We start from the raw sequence: 20,676 nt of genomic DNA on the forward strand, positions 1-20,676 counted from the left end.
TGAAGCCATTGGATGAGGTCATTAGGAGTTTTGGAGCAAGGTATCCACAGTGCTATATGATGTTAACACACAACTCTCCTTTTCCATGACATATGAATCGGGAGAGGCTGTGGAAGCTTTGAACCAGTGTAGAGATGCAGTAATGGTCTGGATGAGGGTTAATCAACTGTGTTTGAATTCTAGGAAGATGGGGCTCCATGTTTTGGAAATTGGCAAGTTCCCTTTTCTGAGTGCGGTTGCACTCCCTTTGAAGGAGCGAGTGTAAAGTATGGGGGTACTTTGGATACATCTCTGTCACTAGATGCTCAGGTGTCCTCTGTGTCCACCGTTCACAACTCTGGATCATAGTTTAGTTTACACTTGCGCCAAGTCATTTGCTAGTGATGAGACGTGAAAACAATGCTTGGACTTAAAATGAGAAGTGTTTATTTAACACAGCTACTGTAAAGGTCTACAAATGGGTAACAGTTACTATATAAACACAAGCTCCAGAGTACTTTATTCCCTGCTCATAGTCATTCCTTGGAGGTACATTTACAGTACAGTCCAAACCCAAGAACTGCCAGGATTAATGAGTTTAAAATTTCTTACTATTCATTTTGTTCTTCCCCATTTTCACACACAAAAACCCATGCCCAAAATCTCTTACAAAAAAAGAAATAAACAGGGATACAGTAAAACACACACACACACACTACAAAAAAGCATTTGTCCCATATGTGTTTTTTATTGGGTGGGGGAGGTGACTATTGGTGGAAAGACATGATTGCCTACGGCAGAGTGGGGGGTTGCTCTAGAGTACCCAAGTATGTGGAGGGACCAAGGTGTCAGAGCCATGAAACATCGGCTCTGGATCCATTCCAGTCCGGCTTCCGCGCTGGTCATGGGACCGAGACGGCTCTGGTCGCCCTAACAGATGATCTTCGTAGACAGCTGCATCGAGGCGGGTCGGGGCTGCTGATTCTTCTAGATCTGTCAGCAGCTTTCGACATGGTTGATCATGAACTTCTGGACCACCGCCTCGCCGACGTGGGGATCCAGGGCACAGTCCTTCAATGGCTGCGCTCGTTTCTCTCTGGTCAGGGACAGAGGGTGGCGCTTGGGGGGGAACTGTCATCCCGCCACTCCTTGGTGTGTGGAGTGCCTCAGGGTGCGATTCTCTCCCCGATGCTTTTTAACATCTTTATGCGCCCCCTCGCCCAGCTTGTCCGGAGTTTTGGGCTGGGCTGCCATCAGTATGCTGATGACACCCAACTCTATCTGTTGATGGATGGCCATCCTGACTCGGCCCCAGACACACTGATCAGATGCTTGGAAGCTGTGGCTGGATGGTTACGTGGGAGCCGGTTGAAGTTAAATCCTTCGAAGACAGAGGTCCTCTGGCTGGGACGGGACGATATGGGATTGAGGGGGCAACTCCCATCTCTTGCGGGGGTGCAATTAGTGCCAGCACCGTCCGTTAAGAGTTTGGGTGTAATCTTCGATACCTCCCTCTCCATGGAGGCGCAGATTGCAGCTATAACAAAGGCGGCATTTTTTCATCTCCGCCAAGCTAAGCAGTTGGCTCCTTACCTCTCTCGCCCTGACCTAGCCACTGTGATCCACGCGACGGTCACCTCCAGACTGGATTATTGTAACTCGCTCTACGTGGGGCTGCCCTTGAGACTGACCCAGAAACTCCAGCGGGTGCAGAATGCCGCAGCAAGACTCCTTACGGGGTCTTCGCCGCGGGATCACATTCATCCGGTGCTATACCAGCTGCACTGGCTCCCGGTGGAGTACAGGATCAGGTTTAAGGTGCTGGTTTTAACCTTCAAAGCCCTACACGGCCTAGGACCCTCGTATCTACGGGACCGCCTCTCCTGGTATGCCCCACAGAGGAACTTACGGTCCTCAAATAAAAACATCTTGAAGGTCCCAGGCCACAGAGAGGTTAGGCTGGCCTCAACTAGAGCCAGGGCTTTTTCAGCTGCGGCTCCAACCTGGTGGAACGCTCTGTCACAAGAGACAAGGGCCCTGCAGGACTTGACATCTTTCCGCAGGGCCTGCAAGACAGAGCTGTTCCACCAGGCCTTTGGTTAGGGCACAGCCTGACTCCCTCCTTTGGCAATCTTTACAATACTTTAGTTTATGGTTGCCATCAATTTTGATTTTAATTAATTCTTATGATGTTTTATAATGTTGCACTATTTTAGTGTTGTTAGCCGCCCTGAGCCCGGCTTTGGCTGGGGAGGGTGGGATATAAATAAAATTATTTATTATTATTATTATTATTATTATTATTATTATTATTATTATTATTTCCTGTGACTGGTGGAAGGGCGCTGATCCACCAGGTCACCCATCTCTTCTCTTTAATGATGTTGTTGTTGATGATGGTGATGATAAAAATAATAATTAATTAATTAATTAATTAATAATGATACACCAGCCACTCTGGGTGGCACCCAACAGTATACTATTACTATTACTATTACTATTACTATTACTATTACTATTACTATTACTATTACTGCTGCTACTAATAAAAATAAAATGACAAGATATGGGGTTCCCCATATTTTGGAAATTAGCAAGTTCCCTGTTCTGCAAATGGATATAAAGGAATTTCCAGTGGCATGAGCTCCTATACATCTGAGGCATAATGTTCTTGTACCTATCACTTCAAAGTGTTGGGCAAGCTCCATTGACTCAGGGAAACAGATTAGTTAATTCCCTGCCCACAGTCATTTCTTGCAGGTACATTAACAATGCAATCCAAACCCAAGATTTGCTGAGATTATGGAGTCTAAAACTCAATTTCATTCATTTTACCCCCCCCCCAATATTTCCATACAAAAACCCATGCCCAAAGTGGCTTACAACAAAAAAAAAAAAACAGGAATGCATTTCAAAAAAACCCTACAAAAGCAATTTCATAATAACAAAACAACAACAACAACATAGTGATAATATCACGATAACATGGGAAAACAAATATATAATAACATAAAATAAATCACATTTCAATACTATAACAATGTTACCTAAACAGCATATAGCCTCCAACTTCAAAAATAACAAGGGAGCTTCCCAGTAACTCTCTCATTCAACGGTATATTTTTTAAAAACCTAGAGACTAAGATTAGATGAGCAATCTTCAGATTTCTTGAGCACAGGACAAGAGAAGCCTGCTGGGATGGCAGGTGCTAAGGACTTGTGGAAAAAACATACGGTACCAGTTGTGTTCCAAAGGAGAATGTACAATTTTTCTATTCTCAGTCCAAGTTGTACAGATGATTCCACCTGATCTTTGTTTTATCTATTTCAGCTTCTGCAATATAGGTGCACAGTGTGGAGCATTTTGAGCTATAGGGCATTATATCTGCAAGGCCAACATTTCAGGGGCCGTATACCATGGGGGGGGGGGCACAGAAGAAAAATTGGGAGAAGAAAAAACATGACTCCTGCCTTTGTAGAGTAGGATACATTTCAAATACACAAACCTCAAAATTTTCAACAAAACCAAAACTTCTTCTGGTGAGGAAGAGTCATCAATGCAGTCCAAGGATATAAAACAGCCAAAGAACTCTTACGAAAGGTTCCTAAGTGGGATTGAACAAGGAGGGTTCATTTCCTGTCTCTCATTCTCCTCCTCATTTAAAACTCGCTGGAGGATGACCAGTAGGCTCTCCCTAGATTGACCTCCCTTCTTCCTCCCAACCAGAAAATAAAGCAAGGGGTTCACACAGCTGTTGAGGGAGGCACACAAAAAGGGATAATGGATTGGAACGCGTATATTCAGGCCTAAAATTAATATACCGAGATAAATGGCATTCAGTGGGAAAGCAAACATGAGGAAGAAGAGGAGTGTAAGTAAAATAACCATTAAAAGCCTTCCCCGCTTTCGTGGGTGTGATTTAAAACAGACTTTGATGAAAAGGATCACAGCTGAAATTGTCATGAGTGGGAGGCAAAGCAGTCCAGTCAAGAGAAATTGAAAAGATATTGTGAGGATATAATGATAGATGTTATCTGGTGTAAGGGGAAATGTTTCTTTGAGAATGTAGAGGAGTATGGAGAGCAGACAGGAGAGGACCCATATGAGGGCACACACAGTGGTGGACAAATGTGTCGGCCGAACACACCGATGCCAGATAGGGAAGAGGACAGACACACATCTGTCAATGCTGATGGCTGTCAGAAGAAGTTGGCCAGTGTTGTATGTGACGGTTAAGACACGACTAGAAATAATATAAAAAACATAACCAAAGTGAGTAAACGTAATAAAAGTACGGAACTGTAGGCTCAGGAGGAATGCAAAATCAGCAAGAGCCAAATTAAGGATGTAGGTGGTGAATGGTTTCCTCCTAATGCGGAAACCAAGAAGCCAGATGACAGTTCCATTCCCCAATAATCCCACACAGCAGATAATTAAAATAAAGCCATATATTATAGATTCTTCATATCCCTTATATTGGAAATTTCCTTGGTCATTAGATGAGCTATTATAAGTGCCATTGTACTCCTTATATGTCACAGCATCCACAGTAGATTGCAAAGTCCCCTTGATATTTATTTCCATGCTGAATGACTGCATGTGGAATCCTTGTCTCCTCTTCTGGAGCAGAAGTTTCCTCTAAGAAATGGAAAATATCACAAAGATGTTTGACTCAGCTAGAATTCCATGCAAAACCAGAACTGTGAGAGCCAGGAGCCCATTGAACAACACATAAACCTACAACATCTGTCTATCAAGCCAAAAGTCATATATTTGCAATATATCTGCAATATGACTGAATTCCCTGGTCTTCTGGCAGTATTGTCTGATATGTAATGTCTCTCCAAAATTGGGGTTCTGTTATGTACTGAGTTGAATAGGATCCAAACTGAAGCAGTCTGATTGGTCCTAGAACAATAGGATCCAAATTGCAGCAGTCTGATTAGTCCTAGAACAATAGGATTCAGAATGCAGCAGTCTGATTGGTCCTAGAACAATGCAGCAGTATGATTGGTTGGCAGGAACCACCCAATCATGCTCCAGATAGAAGTGAATCCACAACCTGATTGGCTTACAGTAGAATTCCGGAATTAGCCAATCATGTGCAGCCCATTGTGTAAATAGTGTATATAAAGCAGATACTGTGAGGGGACTTTCATTCATTCCTCCTCACCACTATGAGCTGAATAAACAGCATGAAATCACTTTGCGACTCTGAGTATATTTCACTGGCGACGAAGGTGGGATCCCGCTGAGCTGACTGCCACACACAGCACCGCAGCACCGCCACCTGCCGCACCGCTGCCTCGCACCGTGTATCCAGGCTTCAGCTCCGGGACACAAGGAACTCAGAATGGCAACCGACAGCAGCTTCTCGCCGTTCAACCCAGCATCTGGAGACTGGGAAGCGTACGCCTCCCGTTTCACCTTCCTCCTAGAAGCCAAAGGGGTCACCGATGAAGAAGACGCCAAGAAGAGGGCGATATTCTTCAGTGTCTGCGGAGAAGAGACGTTTGAAATCGCCCGGGCTCTCCTTGCGCCTGAAGACGTCGCTACTGTTCCATACAAAACAATAATGGAACAGCTGAAGGGGCACTTTTCGCCGCAGCCCTCAGTGGTGGCTCGTCGAAATGCCTTCTACGCAAAGCGACAAGCCCCTGGGGAAACCATAACTGGGTTTGTGACCTCTCTCCGCCAAGCCGCCCGGTTCTGCAACTTCTCAGAGCTGGAGAACATGCTTCGTGACCGCCTCGTCGGTGGCCTGAAGGATGAGAAGCTGCAACGACGCCTCTACGCTAAGAAGGACCTAACGTTCCAGGTCGCTCTGGAGGAGGCACTGGCAACGGAAGCTGCCGAGAGGTCGACGCAAGAGGCACGGCCGAGCCTGCCATCCCAACCGAGGGTCCACCACGAAGACCTCATCGACGACTCAGGATCCGACAGGGAGGAAGTGCACCGAGTACAGCAGCGCACTCAAGCAGCGCACAAACCACAGCTGCCTCGACGAGAAGGAGGAAACTGCGCAAGCTGCGGGGAGAGTCACGAGAGGAGGACCTGCCGTTTCCGCAACGCAGAGTGCAGGCAGTGCAGAAAATCGGGACACATCGCCCGGGTGTGTCGGGCTCGGCTCACCCGACACCAGGCATCAGATGACCAACCCAAGAGCCCCAGGTCCCGGGGCCCAACGCACCAAGGCAACTCGACGGAGCTCACGGACTGCCAGGTATACCAGTTGCCCCACCCCAACGTAGAGAAAATTTATGTAGAGGTGCAGATAGAGGGGGCCCCATGCCGCATGGAGCTTGACACGGGTTCAACTCTATCCATAATCTCGGCAAGGACCTTAAGGAAACTGTGTCCTACTGGGGGTCCCAAACTCAGGCCGGCCCCATTCACCCTACGGGACTTCCAGAAACGTAAGGTCCCCACAATGGGGGTGGGGACCTTCAGGGTGCAATACCGAGGGCGGACGCGGCAACTGGACTTGCTTGTGGTCAAGGGCCCCTACATTAGCTTAATGGGATTGGCATGGTTTGGACCACTGGGGCTAGCTGTCACTGGGGTGAACCACACTAGCTTACAAGTGGACGTGGACGCCATATGCAAGGAATTTCCAGGGGTTTTCGACGGGAAATTGGGACAGTATACGGGCCCCCCCATTGCGCTACAGCTTGACCCCGCAGTACGACCGGTCAGGCTCAAGGCCCGCCGGGTCCCGTTCGCCTTGAAACCCCGTATAGACGAGGAATTGGACCGACTCGTGGAGCAAGGAGTGCTGGAGCCAGTGCCTAATGCCCCCTGGGAAACCCCAATCGTCACACCCGTCAAGCCTAATGGTTCGGTCCGCATCTGCGCAGACTACAAATGTACCATAAACAAGGCCCTCACGGCCCACGCATACCCAGTGCCAGTGGTCAGCCATGTCCTTGCCACCCTGGCTGGGTCGAAAATTTTTGGCAAGCTGGACTTGGCCCAAGCATATCAACAGCTGCCAGTAGATGAGGCCACAGCAGAGGCACAGACGATTGTGACGCACAGAGGAGCGTTCAGGGTAAAGCGGCTGCAATTCGGGGTCAGCGTGGCACCAGGCATATTCCAGAATCTAATGGACTCTCTCCTTAAAGGGATTCCTGGCGTCACCCCCTTCTTCGATGATGTGTTGATTGCCGGGCCCACACCAGAGGAGTTCGAGGACCGCCTCCGCACCGTTCTGCACCGTTTCCAGACAGCAGGTCTCAAGGTAAAGCGGGAAAAATGTCTACTAGGAGTGCCTCAGGTGGACTTTCTGGGATTTATGGTGGACGCAGAAGGGGTCCACCCGACTGGGGACAAGGTACGGGCCATTTGTGATGCCCCAGCGCCCAAGAGCAAGACTGAACTTCAGGCCTTCTTGGGACTATTGAACTTTTACCATTCCTTCCTTCCCCACAAGGCGGCGGTAGCGGAGCCCCTACACAGACTCCTGGACAAGCGGGCCCCTTGGGTGTGGGGCCAGCGCCAGGAGGCCGCATTCCAGGCAGTCAAGGACTTGCTTGTCTCAAACTCTGTCTTGGCACACTTCGACGAGAGGCTGCCGGTGGTGCTAGCATGCGACGCCTCACCCTATGGCATTGGCGCTGTCCTGGGGCACCAACTCCCGGATGGAAGAGAGGTACCGGTGGCGTACTTTTCCCAGACACTCAACGCAACCGAGCGGAACTACTCGCAAATCGACAAGGAGGGTCTGGCAATCGTGAAGGGAGTAAAAAAATTCCATGATTTCTTGTACGGGCGGCCCTTCACCGTGGTGACTGACCACAAGCCGTTGCTTGGCTTGTTTGCCCCTGAAAAGCAGACCCCCCAAGTGCTGTCTCCTCGCGTCCTCAGGTGGTCAATTTTCCTTGCCAGCTACCAGTATGAACTGATTCACCGACCTGGGAAGGCGATGGGCCATGCGGACGCCCTCAGCAGGCTACCACTACCGGAAACAGGCCCTGACCCAGCACCTGCAGAAGAGGTTATGAGCCTGGAGCTGCTTCCCGACCGCCCCATCCAGGCACCAGAAGTTGCCCACCATTCCAAGAAAGATAGGGTCATCTCCCGGGTCCTGGACTGGGTGTGGAGGGGATGGCCCAGCAGCAGCCCTGGGCCAGAATTCGCCGGCTACACAACCCGCAAACATGAACTGTCGGGCCACAAGGGGTGCCTGTTATGGGGAAGCAGAGTCGTCGTTCCCCAGCCGCTCCGCAAAAGGGTCCTCACAGCCCTACACGAGACACATCCAGGGGTAGTAAGAATGAAGGCCCTTGCCAGGAGTTATGTGTGGTGGCCGGGGATCGATGGAGAGATAGAGGCCTGGGTCAAACACTGCCAGGCCTGCCAAGAATCCCGCCCAGATCCCCCAAGGGCCCCAGTCCAGTCCTGGGAGTCCGCCCGAGCACCATGGTCACGCCTGCATGTGGATTTCGCTGGCCCCTTTCAGGGGAAAACATTCTTCATAGTGGTAGACTCCTACACCAAATGGCTGGAAGTCGCACTGGTACCATCCACTTCCACGTCCGCAGCCATCCGGGTACTACGCAGGCTGTTTGCAACCCACGGGCTCCCTGACACTCTCGTCTCAGACAACGGGACTGCATTTACGTCAGGAGAATTCCAAACCTTCACAACACAGAACGCCATCCGCCACATCCGTTCGGCGCCGTTCCACCCTGCCACCAATGGCCAAGCAGAACGCATGGTGCGGACCACCAAGGACACCCTTCGCCGCATGACACAAGGGGACTGGGAGTACCGCCTTGCCACATTCCTTCTAGCACAGCACAGCACCCCCAGCTCAACGACTGGCCGGAGCCCCGCTGAACTACTAATGGGTCGGCGCCTTGCAATCAGATTGGACCGCCTTCACCCTGATAGAGCTCAGGATGAGGTAGTGGTGGGGGAAGGCAGGAACCCCCGGACCTTCGAGGCCCAGGACCCAGTGTACGCAAAGAATTTTGGGGCAGGCCCAGCATGGGTACCCGCCACAGTCACCAGGGTCACTGGCCCCGTGTCCTACGAGGTGCTAACGGATGGGGGACAATGCTGGCGCCGCCACTGCGACCAGATACGGCGACGATTCCCGGGAGAAACCCAGGAGGAGGACAGGTCAGAGGAGTCCCAAGGGAACAGCGGGGCAGTGAGGCCCATAGAGCAGGAGGGGCCAGCAGGAGAGGCAGAATCAGTAAATACAGAGAGGACCCGTGAGGCCGAAAGGACACCGGAACCAGAAGCACGACTGAGCGAGCCGGTTGCACCAGACCAAACAGCCCCATCACAGCCAGCATCCTTGGAACACGAGCCAGAACCTGGAGCCCGGACCAGAGAACACCCCAGGCCGCAACGCACACGTAGGCCGCCGGCATACCTTGAGGACTATGAATGCGACCTCCCGGGCAGGACTGGAACTTAGAGGGGAGGGGTGTTATGTACTGAGTTGAATAGGATCCAAACTGAAGCAGTCTGATTGGTCCTAGAACAATAGGATCCAAATTGCAGCAGTCTGATTAGTCCTAGAACAATAGGATTCAGAATGCAGCAGTCTGATTGGTCCTAGAACAATGCAGCAGTATGATTGGTTGGCAGGAACCACCCAATCATGCTCCAGATAGAAGTGAATCCACAACCTGATTGGCTTACAGTAGAATTCCGGAATTAGCCAATCATGTGCAGCCCATTGTGTAAATAGTGTATATAAAGCAGATACTGTGAGGGGACTTTCATTCATTCCTCCTCACCACTATGAGCTGAATAAAGAGCATGAAATCACTTTGCGACTCTGAGTATATTTCAGGTTCAGTCATATTTCTTTTGCTATGGCCAAGCTCATCATTCCTGCTTAGGAAGATATATCAGTAAGGATGAAGGAGATGGACTGAGACAGAATGAGAAAGACACCACCTTGTTTAGCGAAAGATTGATATAAAGTTTTATAGCAGTGAATTTCCCTTACCTACTGCACATTCATCCAGGTGGGTGGGACTATCTTCCAATGCAATAAGATCAGGCTAGGAATGAATGAGGGTGTGCAGGAGGTTCTGAAAGAGAGGTCAGGCAGTAATGTCACATTGTTTCTTATTACTTATCACTCAGTTTTCTTTTCGTTGTTCGGTTCCTAGGATATTTCCCCAAATAGAGCAAGCTTTCTGATATATCTATATTGGCTCCCCCCTAACCAAGGAGGCTGTTTTTGATGGATGGGAAGCAAACACATGGTGGAGGGGGCAGGGGATTTGCCCAAGTAGTAGTAGCACCTTTAAGAAGCAAACATACTTTATAGATAAATAAATAAATAGACACCCCTGGTGGTGGTGATTCAGAAGATTTATATTATTCTCCCGTCCAAATGCCCCAGCCAATTTCCTAGTGCAAGGAAACTGTAGCCTCATACACAGCATGATGGGAAGACTTAGCAGTCCTCCTTGCCTACCAGGTTCTCTTCTTCTGTAGTCCTGAGGTTGATGGGAAAATTTCCAAGAGCAGTCAAGAAACTCAAGTAGCTAATGTGAAGACCTCTGGTGATGGGGTGGGGATTAATTAGCCTTCATTTGTAAGGACCAAGAGTAAGGGGAGAAGCGAACTCTTCAGTGGGATAACTATTGTTCTGTAGCTTCACGCTAAGGGTTTAGTCACTCACAGAACAGAGAAAGGAATTCAAGAGAGTGTATATGTTTATATATTAAGCGTATTCCCCTCATTGTGTTTGCTTCTAGGAACATGGATATCTGCTCTCTTCATATCGCCTTAATAAGACCAACTTTCCCAAGACTTCACTGATCAATCAGAGGTGAATTCCCTGCACTGGACTTGCATCAGTTGAAATGACCCAGTCTGTTCTGCGTGCCTGTCAGAATACATTAATCTCATTGTGTCTGGATACAATGTTTGTTCTCTCCCTTGGCAAAACCTCAGGAAGTCACCTTCCTGAGTCTGAGCCAGACTATTGGTCTATCAAGATCAGGACTTGTCAAACAGACTCTCAGTGCCACTCTGTAGCATGTTAAAAAGTGGTCTTTCCAACCCTACCTGGAATTAACCTTCTGCAAGCATCACAGCTCTAGCTTCTCCTGTAAATGTTTCACCCAACCTTGTGACTAACTGCAGATCAACAGTCTTCAGAAATGGTGAATACAAGAGATTAAGGACATATCATAGCACTGGAATGGCAGGTCCTAAGGACTTAAGAGAAAAAAATGTGGCCCCACTCATGCCCCATGGAGAAAATGTTAAATCTTACCAGTCTCACTCAAATGTGCAAAACGGTCCCTCCTGTTCTTCGTCTGGGTTTAATTTGATTCTCTGCCTCGTAGGAGAAGAGGATGCTCTTTAATTGGATATGAAGATAATTATCAGTTCACCAAGGAGGAGGAGACTATTGCCATTTATGTCCCAGAAGGCTACAGTCATGAAGACTAGGTTTGTAATTGGTTCTGGACGAAGCAGCTCATGTCTCATGTACTTCTTTATCTGTACCAGACAAATGGAATAACTCAAGACCTCATCCCCAGATTTCTAATCAAGGCTGTCTAAGCAAGATAACAACTTCCTGGCCTTTTAACGGCCAAAAGCATTTGTCCCGTATGGGTCTTTTATTGGGTGGCAGAAGTGTCTATTGATGGGGGGACATGATTACCAAGGGCGATAGGTTACGCAAATTAGGTGGAGGGGGCAAGCATTCAGAGTCATTTGCTGTGACTCGTGGCAAGGAGCAGATCCACCATGTCATCCTTCTCCTCCCCACCTTCATTAGCAGGTAATTCCATGGTAACCCCCTTCCTCTCACTCTAACTGTCACAACCACCATGTTCAACTTTTTCTGCCTCTCTCTGACCCTCACTCCTCTATCTCTCTATGGTAAACCCCTGGGCTGAGCCTCAAAACCAGGTAGGCTCTGCCTCTGAGCTTTCTCATTGGTCAATCTACATTAACCATTTCCATCCCCTATACAAACATAACCACAAGGAATGGGCAAATGCCACATCAATGTCACATTTATTTCTTTTCATTGATTTCATAAATTTTTCATTGATTTCATAAAATTTATACACTGCTTGATTGTAAAAAAAGAAAGAAAAAACACCCCAAAGCAGCTTACAAATGAATAAACAGAAAAATCAAGAACAATCACAACCATACTTTAAAACATGCAAAAGTTAAAATACGGAAGCAGATCCAATATATGTTAAGCTTCTTTACATGATATAGTGTGCTTACAGTATTATCATTTGAACTCCAATTAACATTAATATCTATTTAATATCTATATGAAGCCATTGGATGCCATTAGGAGTTTTGGAGCAAGGTATCAGCAAGGTATCAGCAGTGTAATGATGCTGACACGCAGCTTTCCCTTTCCATAACATAGGAATTGTGAGAGGCTGTGAAAGCTTTGAACCAGTCTCTGGATGCAGTAGTGGTCTGGATGAGGGTTGAATTCTATGAAGATGGGGGCTCTTTGGGTGGGTGGTTTCCGTGTTTTGGAAATTGGCAATTTCCTTGTTCTGAGTGGGGTTGCACTCTCTTTGAAGGAGCAAGCGTTAAGTTTGGCGGTACTTCTGGGTACATCTTTGTCACTAGATGCTCAGGTGTCCTCTGTGACTAGGAGGGCCTTTTCCAGCTATGGAATTCCTGGACAGGGATAGCCTGACCACTGCAAGAGCATGTGGCTAGATTACTGTGATGTGCTTGATGTGGGGCTGCTCTTGGGTCTGGTTTGGAAGTTCCAGCAGATGCAGAATGCTGCTGCCAGATTGCTGATGGGAGCTTCTCGTTGAGAACATGTGATGCCATTATTAAAACAGCTGTTCTGGCTGCTCCTGAGCCGGGTTCAAGATTCTTGTATTGATTTACACAGCCCCAAACAACTTGGCTCTAGGATACCTCAGGGATCACCTGAACCCTCATATTCCAGCTTGAGGAATCAGACCATTTGCATGAGCATCTTTGGTCTTTCTCTCTGTTGTTGAGGTTCATTTGACAAGAAATAGAATATAAGCCTGGTCCTGTGGAACACCCTGCTGATAGAGATTTGGTAGCCACTTTCTCTGTCAACTTTTAAGGTTCTGCTGAAAACTTTTCTGTTCCACCAGGCCTATACGAGCAATTAAAGTACTTCCTTCACAATGGTCTATTGATATTTGTTGTTGTTGTTAAAAAATATCTTTTAATATCCATACTGTCAGGAGGTCCTACACATGAGTAGGAGTCTGGCAGAGGCACATGCCCGACTGGTAAGTTCTCTCCCTCCTGGTCATTCGTTTGGGAGCTTCAAAAGCTTTCTCCAGTCTGAACATCACAGCGACTGATACCAAGATGCATCAGCACACTTCAGGATCAGTAGCATAAAGGCCATCAGTGTTCAGACTCAGTAGCACAGCAATTTGGCCAAACTACTTCTAATTACATATATACACTCGGAGCATTGTAACTCAGCTCCTTCCTCCTCAGAAGTAGACAGCAAAGAGAGAGAACAAGGGATAAAAATCCTACAACATGGAAACACAGTAATAAAGACATCCTGTCTCAGTCACTTCCCACAATGTGGAATGAAAACATACACCGCCATGTGATAAAAACAACCTCATGACTGCAACACAGGGAGTGAATCCTAACACATACTGCTATTGCCATGTTCTATTATCTCTTTATTATTATTTTTAATATTGTTACAGTGGTACCTCAGGTTAAGAACTTAATTCATTCTGGAGGTCCGTTCTTAACCTGAAACTGTTCTTAACTTGAGGTACCACTTTACTTAATGGGGCTTCATGCTGCCGCCGCCGCACCACCGCACGATTTCTGTTCTCTTCCTGAAGTAAAGTTCTTAACCTGAGGTACTATTTCTGGGTTAGCTGAGTCTGTAACCTGAAGCGTCTGTAACCTGAAGCATCTGTAACCTGAAGTACCACTGTATTTTTAGATATTTTATTTTTAGTAGTTTTATTTTTATTATTTTTATTATCAGTTGGAGTATTTTCAAAGGAGTTATCTGATGTATTTTCAAAGGTTTGGGAGCATTGTGTGTGTATAGTGTGTGTGTGTGTATTCATCCACTATGCAAAGAACCTATTTTCTACATAATTTAGAATCTCCTTGCAGACGATTGAAGTGGCATGATTCCCCCCCTCCCATTACATCTCTTAAGGAAATATTTCAAGTTGATTTTTTTTTAATGTCCTTCAGTCCAGGAGACTTTTACTATATCCCTGAAATGGCACCAAAAAATAGCCACAGGAAATCACTTTAAATTAAGCAAAGAGCAATCAGAAAGTGAAGGAAACACCAAGTACTAAAAGCATCACATATCAGCAGTTGAAGAAATGAGATGAGGGTTCATCTCTGTTCCTCCCCAGGCATATAGAAACAACAGTGAAAAGCAGCAGGTTTACAAAAAAAAAAAAAAAAGAGGGCTAAAGGGAACATAGATTGTCATAGCAAGAGGTCAAAATAAAAAAAATTCCTTCCAGTAGCACCTTAAAGACCAACTAAGTTAGTTCTTGGTATGAGCTTTCGTGTGCATGCACACTTCTTCAGATACACTGAGACAGAAGTTGCCAGATCCTTCTATATAGTGAGAAGGTGGGGAGGGGTATCACTCAGAAGGGTGGTGGGAATGGGAGATTGGCAGATAACTGAGATGAGCCTGTTGACGACTCTTAATGACTGCAATAGGTCTACAGGAAAAGGCAAGGGGTGAGAAGGTGAAAGATGGCTTAGTCATGTATAATGAGATAAGAATCCAATGTCTCTGTTCAGACCAGGTCTCTCCATGGTTTTAAGTTTGGTAATGAGTTGCAATTCAGCAGCGTCTCTTTCCAGTCTATTTCTGAAATTCCTTTGTAGTAAAACAGCTACTACGGCTACCTATCTGTAACTGGAACCATAGCAAGAGGTGTAATTGTGGAGCTCTCTGATTATTTTGAATGTATCACACCTGGGTCTGGATTGGGACATTATTGGACTCCTCTCTGCAGCCTTCCTCCTCCTTGAAAAGCCTCTGGAGTATGACTTTCATGCTCTCCCTAGATTGACCGCTCTTTCTCCTCCCAACCAGGAAATAAATCAGTGGCTTAATGCTGCTGTTTAGGCAGGAGCATAAGGCCCCAACGTGTAGGGCATTACGAAATGTAAGATGGGGGAAAGAAAATATTAAATAAAGGAAAGTAAATGGGAAAGCAAACAAGAGGGAAAAGAGGAGCACCATCAGGATGGCTATTAAAACATTTCCTTGCTGCCTCTGCTGTGATCTCAAGCAAAGTTTGATGAAGAGGATCAGAGTGGAGACACTCATGAGCAGGAGGCACAACACAGCACTCACCAGCAACTGGTACCAACCAAAAGATACTCCAGAGTCTACAATGTCATTAAGGATGTTCACGAGAGTGAGCAGGAAAGCAAGGCTCCATATGATGGCACACACAATGATGGACAGGTTGGGTGGTCGGCGACATCGATGCCAAATGGGGAAGACGACAGAAACACAGCTGTCGATGCTGATGGCTGTCAGCAGAAATTGACCGATGAGGTTTGTGGAGAAAAAGCAATAGGCACTTATGATCACTAAATAGTAAATATCGAAATTGACAAGATGCGAACGAGAATTATCGAGGAAGACAATTATCCTCCAAGGAACTGAGCCTAGGAGGACCCCAAGGTCAGCAACAGCCAAATTCAGGATATAGGTTGCGAAAGCAGTCCTTTTCATGCAAAATCCGAGAATCCAGATGACAGTTCCATTCCCTAAAAGTCCAAGGACACTAATGAGGAAAATGCAGACAAGGAGAATAATAATCGTTACGTCATATGATGGTATTTCGTCAAAATAATCAGTATAGTCTGGGAGCCCAGTTGCATTGTGTACTCTATTATATTCCTCTTCAGCACCCAAAGGGATTGGAGAGTGCAGGCCATTATTGGCCATGATGTTCAATCTCTTCTCTTTCAGCTACTTCTTGCAGAGTCACCTACTGGGAATCAAAGAGAAAAAAGTGAAGTTTGTTTATGGACTGCCTCGCCAAAGTGGTGCATGCACGCCATGTGGTTATCTCCTACTTGGACTACTGCAATGCACTCTACGTGAGGCTTTGAAGGTGACCTGGAAACTACAACTAATCCAGAATGCGGCAGCTAGACTGGTGACTGGGAGCGGCCACCGAGACCACATAACACCAGTCTTGAAAGACCTACATTGGCTCCCAGTTCGTTTCTGAGCACAATTAAAAGTGTTGGTGTTGACCTTTAAAGCCCTAAATGACCACGGTCCAGTATATTTGAAGGAGCGTCTCCACCCCCATTGTTCTGCCCGGACACTGAGGTCCAGCGCCGAGGGCCTTCTGGCAGCTCCCTCACTGCAAGAAGGCAAGTTACAGGGAACCAGGCAGTGGCCTTCTTGGTAGTGGCACCCTCCCTGTGGAATGTCCTCCCACCAGATGTCAAAGAGAACAACAACTACCAGACTTTTAGAAGACATCTGAAGGCAGCCCTGTTTAGGGAAGCTTTTAATGTTTGATGCATTATGGTATTTTTATATATTTTTTTTGAAGCCACCCAGAGTGGCTGGGGAAGCCCAGGCAGATGGGTGGGGTATAAATAATAAATTATTATTATTATTATTATTATTATTATTAAGCTGAAAAATATTTCACTGCTTCCTGCAGTTGGTTATAAATTTTTCACTTTTGTTCTCATTGTCAATTGAAAGGGGAGACATCACTGTGGAGCGCTGAGATCTCGCTTCAGTGACGTTAGTATCTTAGGGAGCAACTCTTTGGACTAGAAGCGGTCGTAAATCAAGCAGATTCAAATTCAGCTGGTATAAAGTTATGTCAGATTCAAACCCTGCCCATCAGCTGTGCTGCTTCTGCACTTTCTAAGCCTGGCAGAAGGAAAACAAGCCTTTAAGAACATATTCTATGCTAAGTTACCCAGTTACATGACTGAGCTGGATGGGCTTAGGATCCAGCTGAAATCCCTGCTCTCTGGCCCCATCCTGAGAAGAACCCCAGAACATGCCTTTTCTAGGACTTACGTAGAATTCAGTCCAAGGAGCCTCAGCTCAGATTGCTGAGTGCCACATGAGCGAGAGAGGTCATACAGTGAGACAAAACATTGTATCTCTTCTTTGTCCTCTTTTGGTTCTCACCCAACGTTACAACCCTTGACCTGACCCAGTTTATTCTGCAACATCTGCTAACACTCAAAGGACTCAATGATTCTGGATCTAATGTTCTCTCCCTCTGTTTGTCCCTCTGAACAAAACAATGGCCCTATACTGTGCCAGAGCAGAGCTTTCTTTGGCCTGAACTTTTCTCCAATTATTATTCTTATTGGTTCTCCACTTGGCCAAACACGCGTGGGCAAGGGGATCCATCAGGATCTAGCACCCATCAGAATCTAGTACTCCTCCTTTTCGCCATGTGCGTCATCATCACGGAAGCTCAGGGCTCCTCTGCAAAGTCTGGGGGCTTGCATCGCAGTACCAAGCGGAGTCATTTGATGCTGCCGCTTCCTCCTCCTCCGTCCATGTTGCTCCCAGGTGGCGGTTTCACTTGGAGGTGTATCGCAGGTGAAACTGCTGCTGCTCCTGAGTCCCTCTGCCACCTGGAAGCTGCCCTGTCACTCCTATTTGCACGCACCAGCCGGAGAGGAAGAGCAGCTCGCTGGACTGGCAGAACTGACAGACGGGGTCAGGGAGGCTTGGGGGGGCTCTTGGGGCTCTGGGGTGGGTCATTTCAGGGTGCTCCCCATTATACGTGATTTTGCGCACGCGCAGGGGCTAGTAATGGTACCCCCGTGTAAATGGGGAGCCATCTGTACTACAATGGGGCTCACTCCAGATTAAATTGTGTTAGGATTACATCCTTAGACAAGGAGGCAGGCTTTATGTTTGGAGGTGCCAGAACAAAGTTATCTGCAATACAACTAGTCATTTAGGTGTTTTTTTTTTATTTACTTGATTGGGTGGGGGGGGGCAGCTGCTCCCTACACCCCCCTGGCTACACCCATGCTTAGACATGAATAAAAACTTCCTTCTAGCATCTCAAAATTTGTGGTTCCTATTTTTTATTTTTCAAAGTACTGTACCATCAAGTCCCACGTTGGGTACTTCCTTCACATCCACAAAGGATAGTGATTTTGTCTTATTTCTCCCCCCTGAGGAATCAAAAGATAGAAGGAAACTCCATCAAGCACCTATCAGTTATCTTCTGGTGGTTCCAGAAAGTTTCACTTCCATAACGACAACCATTCGTCTTACCTGTAGGAGAAAAAGCAGCGAAGATCCTCCAGCCCCGGTTGAACTGCGTTACTTCCAGCACTGAGAGATACACTTGCAGCCAGATCAGTAACTTGTTATCCAAAAGGAGCCTTGGGGAGCAAGCGAAAGGAAAGCCAAACCCAGCAGGGTATTTGAGGACGGCGGGAAAAACCTTCCTCCATCCTACTTTGCAGAGATATGAAGACGCTCTCTTGAAAAACCGATACCGACCGAGTTAGGAAATGAATGACAGGGACAAATGAAATAGTTCAAACTCAGGAAATTTCACGGTAGTAACAGCAGCAACCGGGACAGAGCTATGCGACCCCATTGCTCTCAGAGTGAGGCTAATTTTGGAAGGAAGATACTAAGTTTGGCAGGCAAATGGGAAGGGAAGTGAGGTGAGGAGGCGGTGCCTCTGTGAAGGGTCTGCAGCGTGAATGAAGGCTGTGTGTGAAAGGATTTAGAGTGGAAGCTGGAAGGGACCTTGTGGGTAAGGAAGAAAGTCTGAAGAGGCACTTGGAGGGACCTCAGGGATTGTTGCAAATTTTAGACAACCCTAAACACCCTTTCTAAGAAGTGAGTCTATTGAGCACAGACTTCCTTTGCAGTGAACAAGTCATAGGGTTGCACAGAGAGAGATCCCAGGACAGGTCGAATATCCGAAAGGAGAGTAGTGAGGATTTGTTAATGGAAATGGAACAGGGAAGGAACTAGCAGGTGAGGAAGAAAGAGAAAAGGAGAGATTTTTTAAAAATAAAATAAAAATAAAATCTAATTTATTGTGGGAATAGTCAATTTCTATGCAGTCCTCAGCAAAGCAGTTCAGAGACATTGTCTGTAACATTTTGACTGTGAAGAGTCTAGCTTCTAAACGTGAAGGATTAGCTTTGCTACCTTTGCTCTGAGCACATTCTTGGTTGTAGGAAGTAAAGGAGGAACCAGATCTCGGTTTGCATGGAGAAGGTTCCAGGTGTCATTATTGGCATCTGCAGGTAGGGCTGGGAAAATCCCTGCCTGAAATGGTGGACAGGTGCTGCCAGCCAGTGCCAACCAGCATCTCCCACCTGGCATTCTCCAGATGATTTGGACTACAATTCTCATCATCCCTGACCATTAGTCATGCTGGCTGTGGATAGTGGGAGTTGGAGTTTGCAGGGTTTCAGGTAGAGAAAAGGTGTGCTAGGAGTGAGGAGCCTCCAGCCAGCAGGCCAAACGACGAGACCTAATTTTGCTGGTAAGGCTGTTTCTCCCAAACCTCATTTGCCTGTCACACACATGATATCATATGTGATATCAACTGTGGAGCATGTAAAGAATACATGACTAGAAAGGAACTATCAGGAGGTAGGTTTGGCATGTGGAGCTCACAGTCAGCTGTTTGGTACAGACAGCAAGCCCCTTTAAAGTTGTCTCTTTGCTGGAAGGATTTGGCCGCAAATCCTGGCTTCAAATGGATGGTTCCTCACTCCCCTTTTCACACTTGCCAACCTGTCTGCAAAGTCATAGAATCATAGAATTGTAGAGCTGGAATGCTCCATCTAGTCCAACCCTCTGCACTGCAACAATATTTTGTCTAGCATGGGGCTCAAACCCACGAGATCGAGTTCCGTGCTCTGCTCGGTCTAAAAGGGGAAAGAAAGCCTGTTTGCAGCACAGTTTGGATCCAAATCACTATAATTGTATACGATATAAAGGAGATTCCTCTATCCTAATTTATTAGCTACTTGCAGGAAACAAAATTACTGCTTCAGAAGCTGCAAGTGGCTGCCCCGGAGAAAGTGGAGGCTGTTCAGTTAGGGCAAATGAGTCAATACCCCACCAACCTATTTCTGTCTGCCTTTCAACTTCTTTCGCCTTAGTTGACCCTTGTAGAACTCAACAGGGAGGAAGATGGAACAGAAAACCGAAATTTGTTGACTCGGCCTGTCATTGGTTCTGGCTCCACCAATTATTGGGCTCAATGCATCCACCTCAATGGTTTTAATGGGTATCAGCCACCCTTGCCCAGAGGTCCTCTTCTCACTGAATGGATACCCACCTAGTAACAGAGATGATCTTGTGAATTTTCTTGCCCTATCTGAATATTGGTAGGCTGGTTGTATTTATATCCCATCCTTTTGTTCTTTCTTTTTATACCACTCTCTCAATGTAAAAATTATTCCAGGGAACCAGGCAGAGGGTCATCTCAGTAGTGGCACCCGCCCTGTGGAACGCCCTCTCACCAGATGTCAAAGGGAACAACAACTACCAGACTTTCAGGATACATCTGAAGGCAGCCCTGTTTAGGGAAGCTTTTAATGTTTGATGCATTGCTGTATTTTAATATTTTGTTGGAAGCCACCCAGAGTGGCTGGGGAAGCCCAGCCAGATGGGTGGGGTATAAATTATTATTATTATTATTATTATTATTATTATTATTATT

The 20,676-nt window shown here is 46.8% G+C and overlaps 2 protein-coding genes and 1 long non-coding RNA gene across 6 annotated transcripts; 1 reads left to right on the forward strand and 2 right to left on the reverse strand.

Moving 5' to 3' along the window:
• Positions 1-4: 4 nt before the first annotated feature.
• On the forward strand, positions 5-15,020 carry LOC310713243. The gene is made up of 3 exons (XR_014529135.1): positions 5-40; positions 12,311-14,437; positions 14,889-15,020. It is a non-coding gene; the product is annotated as an uncharacterized lncRNA (long non-coding RNA).
• On the reverse strand, positions 3,572-10,028 carry LOC310713547 (mas-related G-protein coupled receptor member H-like; the record flags this gene model as incomplete). The annotated part of the gene is made up of 2 exons (XM_083517831.1): positions 9,951-10,028; positions 3,572-4,618 (listed from the first exon to the last, which is right to left on the reverse strand). Exon 2 carries the CDS (start codon positions 4,577-4,579, stop codon positions 3,572-3,574), a length of 1,008 nt encoding a protein of 335 aa, XP_083373957.1. The 5' UTR covers positions 4,580-4,618; positions 9,951-10,028.
• Positions 14,925-18,573, reverse strand: LOC310713148 (proto-oncogene Mas-like; the record flags this gene model as incomplete). Of its 4 annotated transcripts, none has more annotated exons than XM_083516972.1 (3): positions 18,252-18,573; positions 18,080-18,148; positions 14,925-15,960 (listed from the first exon to the last, which is right to left on the reverse strand). In XM_083516972.1, exon 3 carries the CDS (start codon positions 15,915-15,917, stop codon positions 14,925-14,927), a length of 993 nt encoding a protein of 330 aa, XP_083373098.1. In that variant the 5' UTR covers positions 15,918-15,960; positions 18,080-18,148; positions 18,252-18,573. The 4 variants fall into 4 exon arrangements, with proteins under 4 accessions (XP_083373098.1, XP_083373096.1, XP_083373097.1 ...); XM_083516970.1 differs by having other exon boundaries at positions 14,925-15,963; XM_083516971.1 differs by lacking the exon at positions 18,080-18,148.
• Between the last annotated feature and the right edge of the window lie 2,103 nt (positions 18,574-20,676).

The sequence above is a fragment of the Podarcis liolepis genome (assembly GCF_965112155.1).
Source record: "Podarcis liolepis genome assembly, chromosome: 8".
NCBI lineage: Eukaryota > Metazoa > Chordata > Lepidosauria > Squamata > Lacertidae > Podarcis > Podarcis liolepis.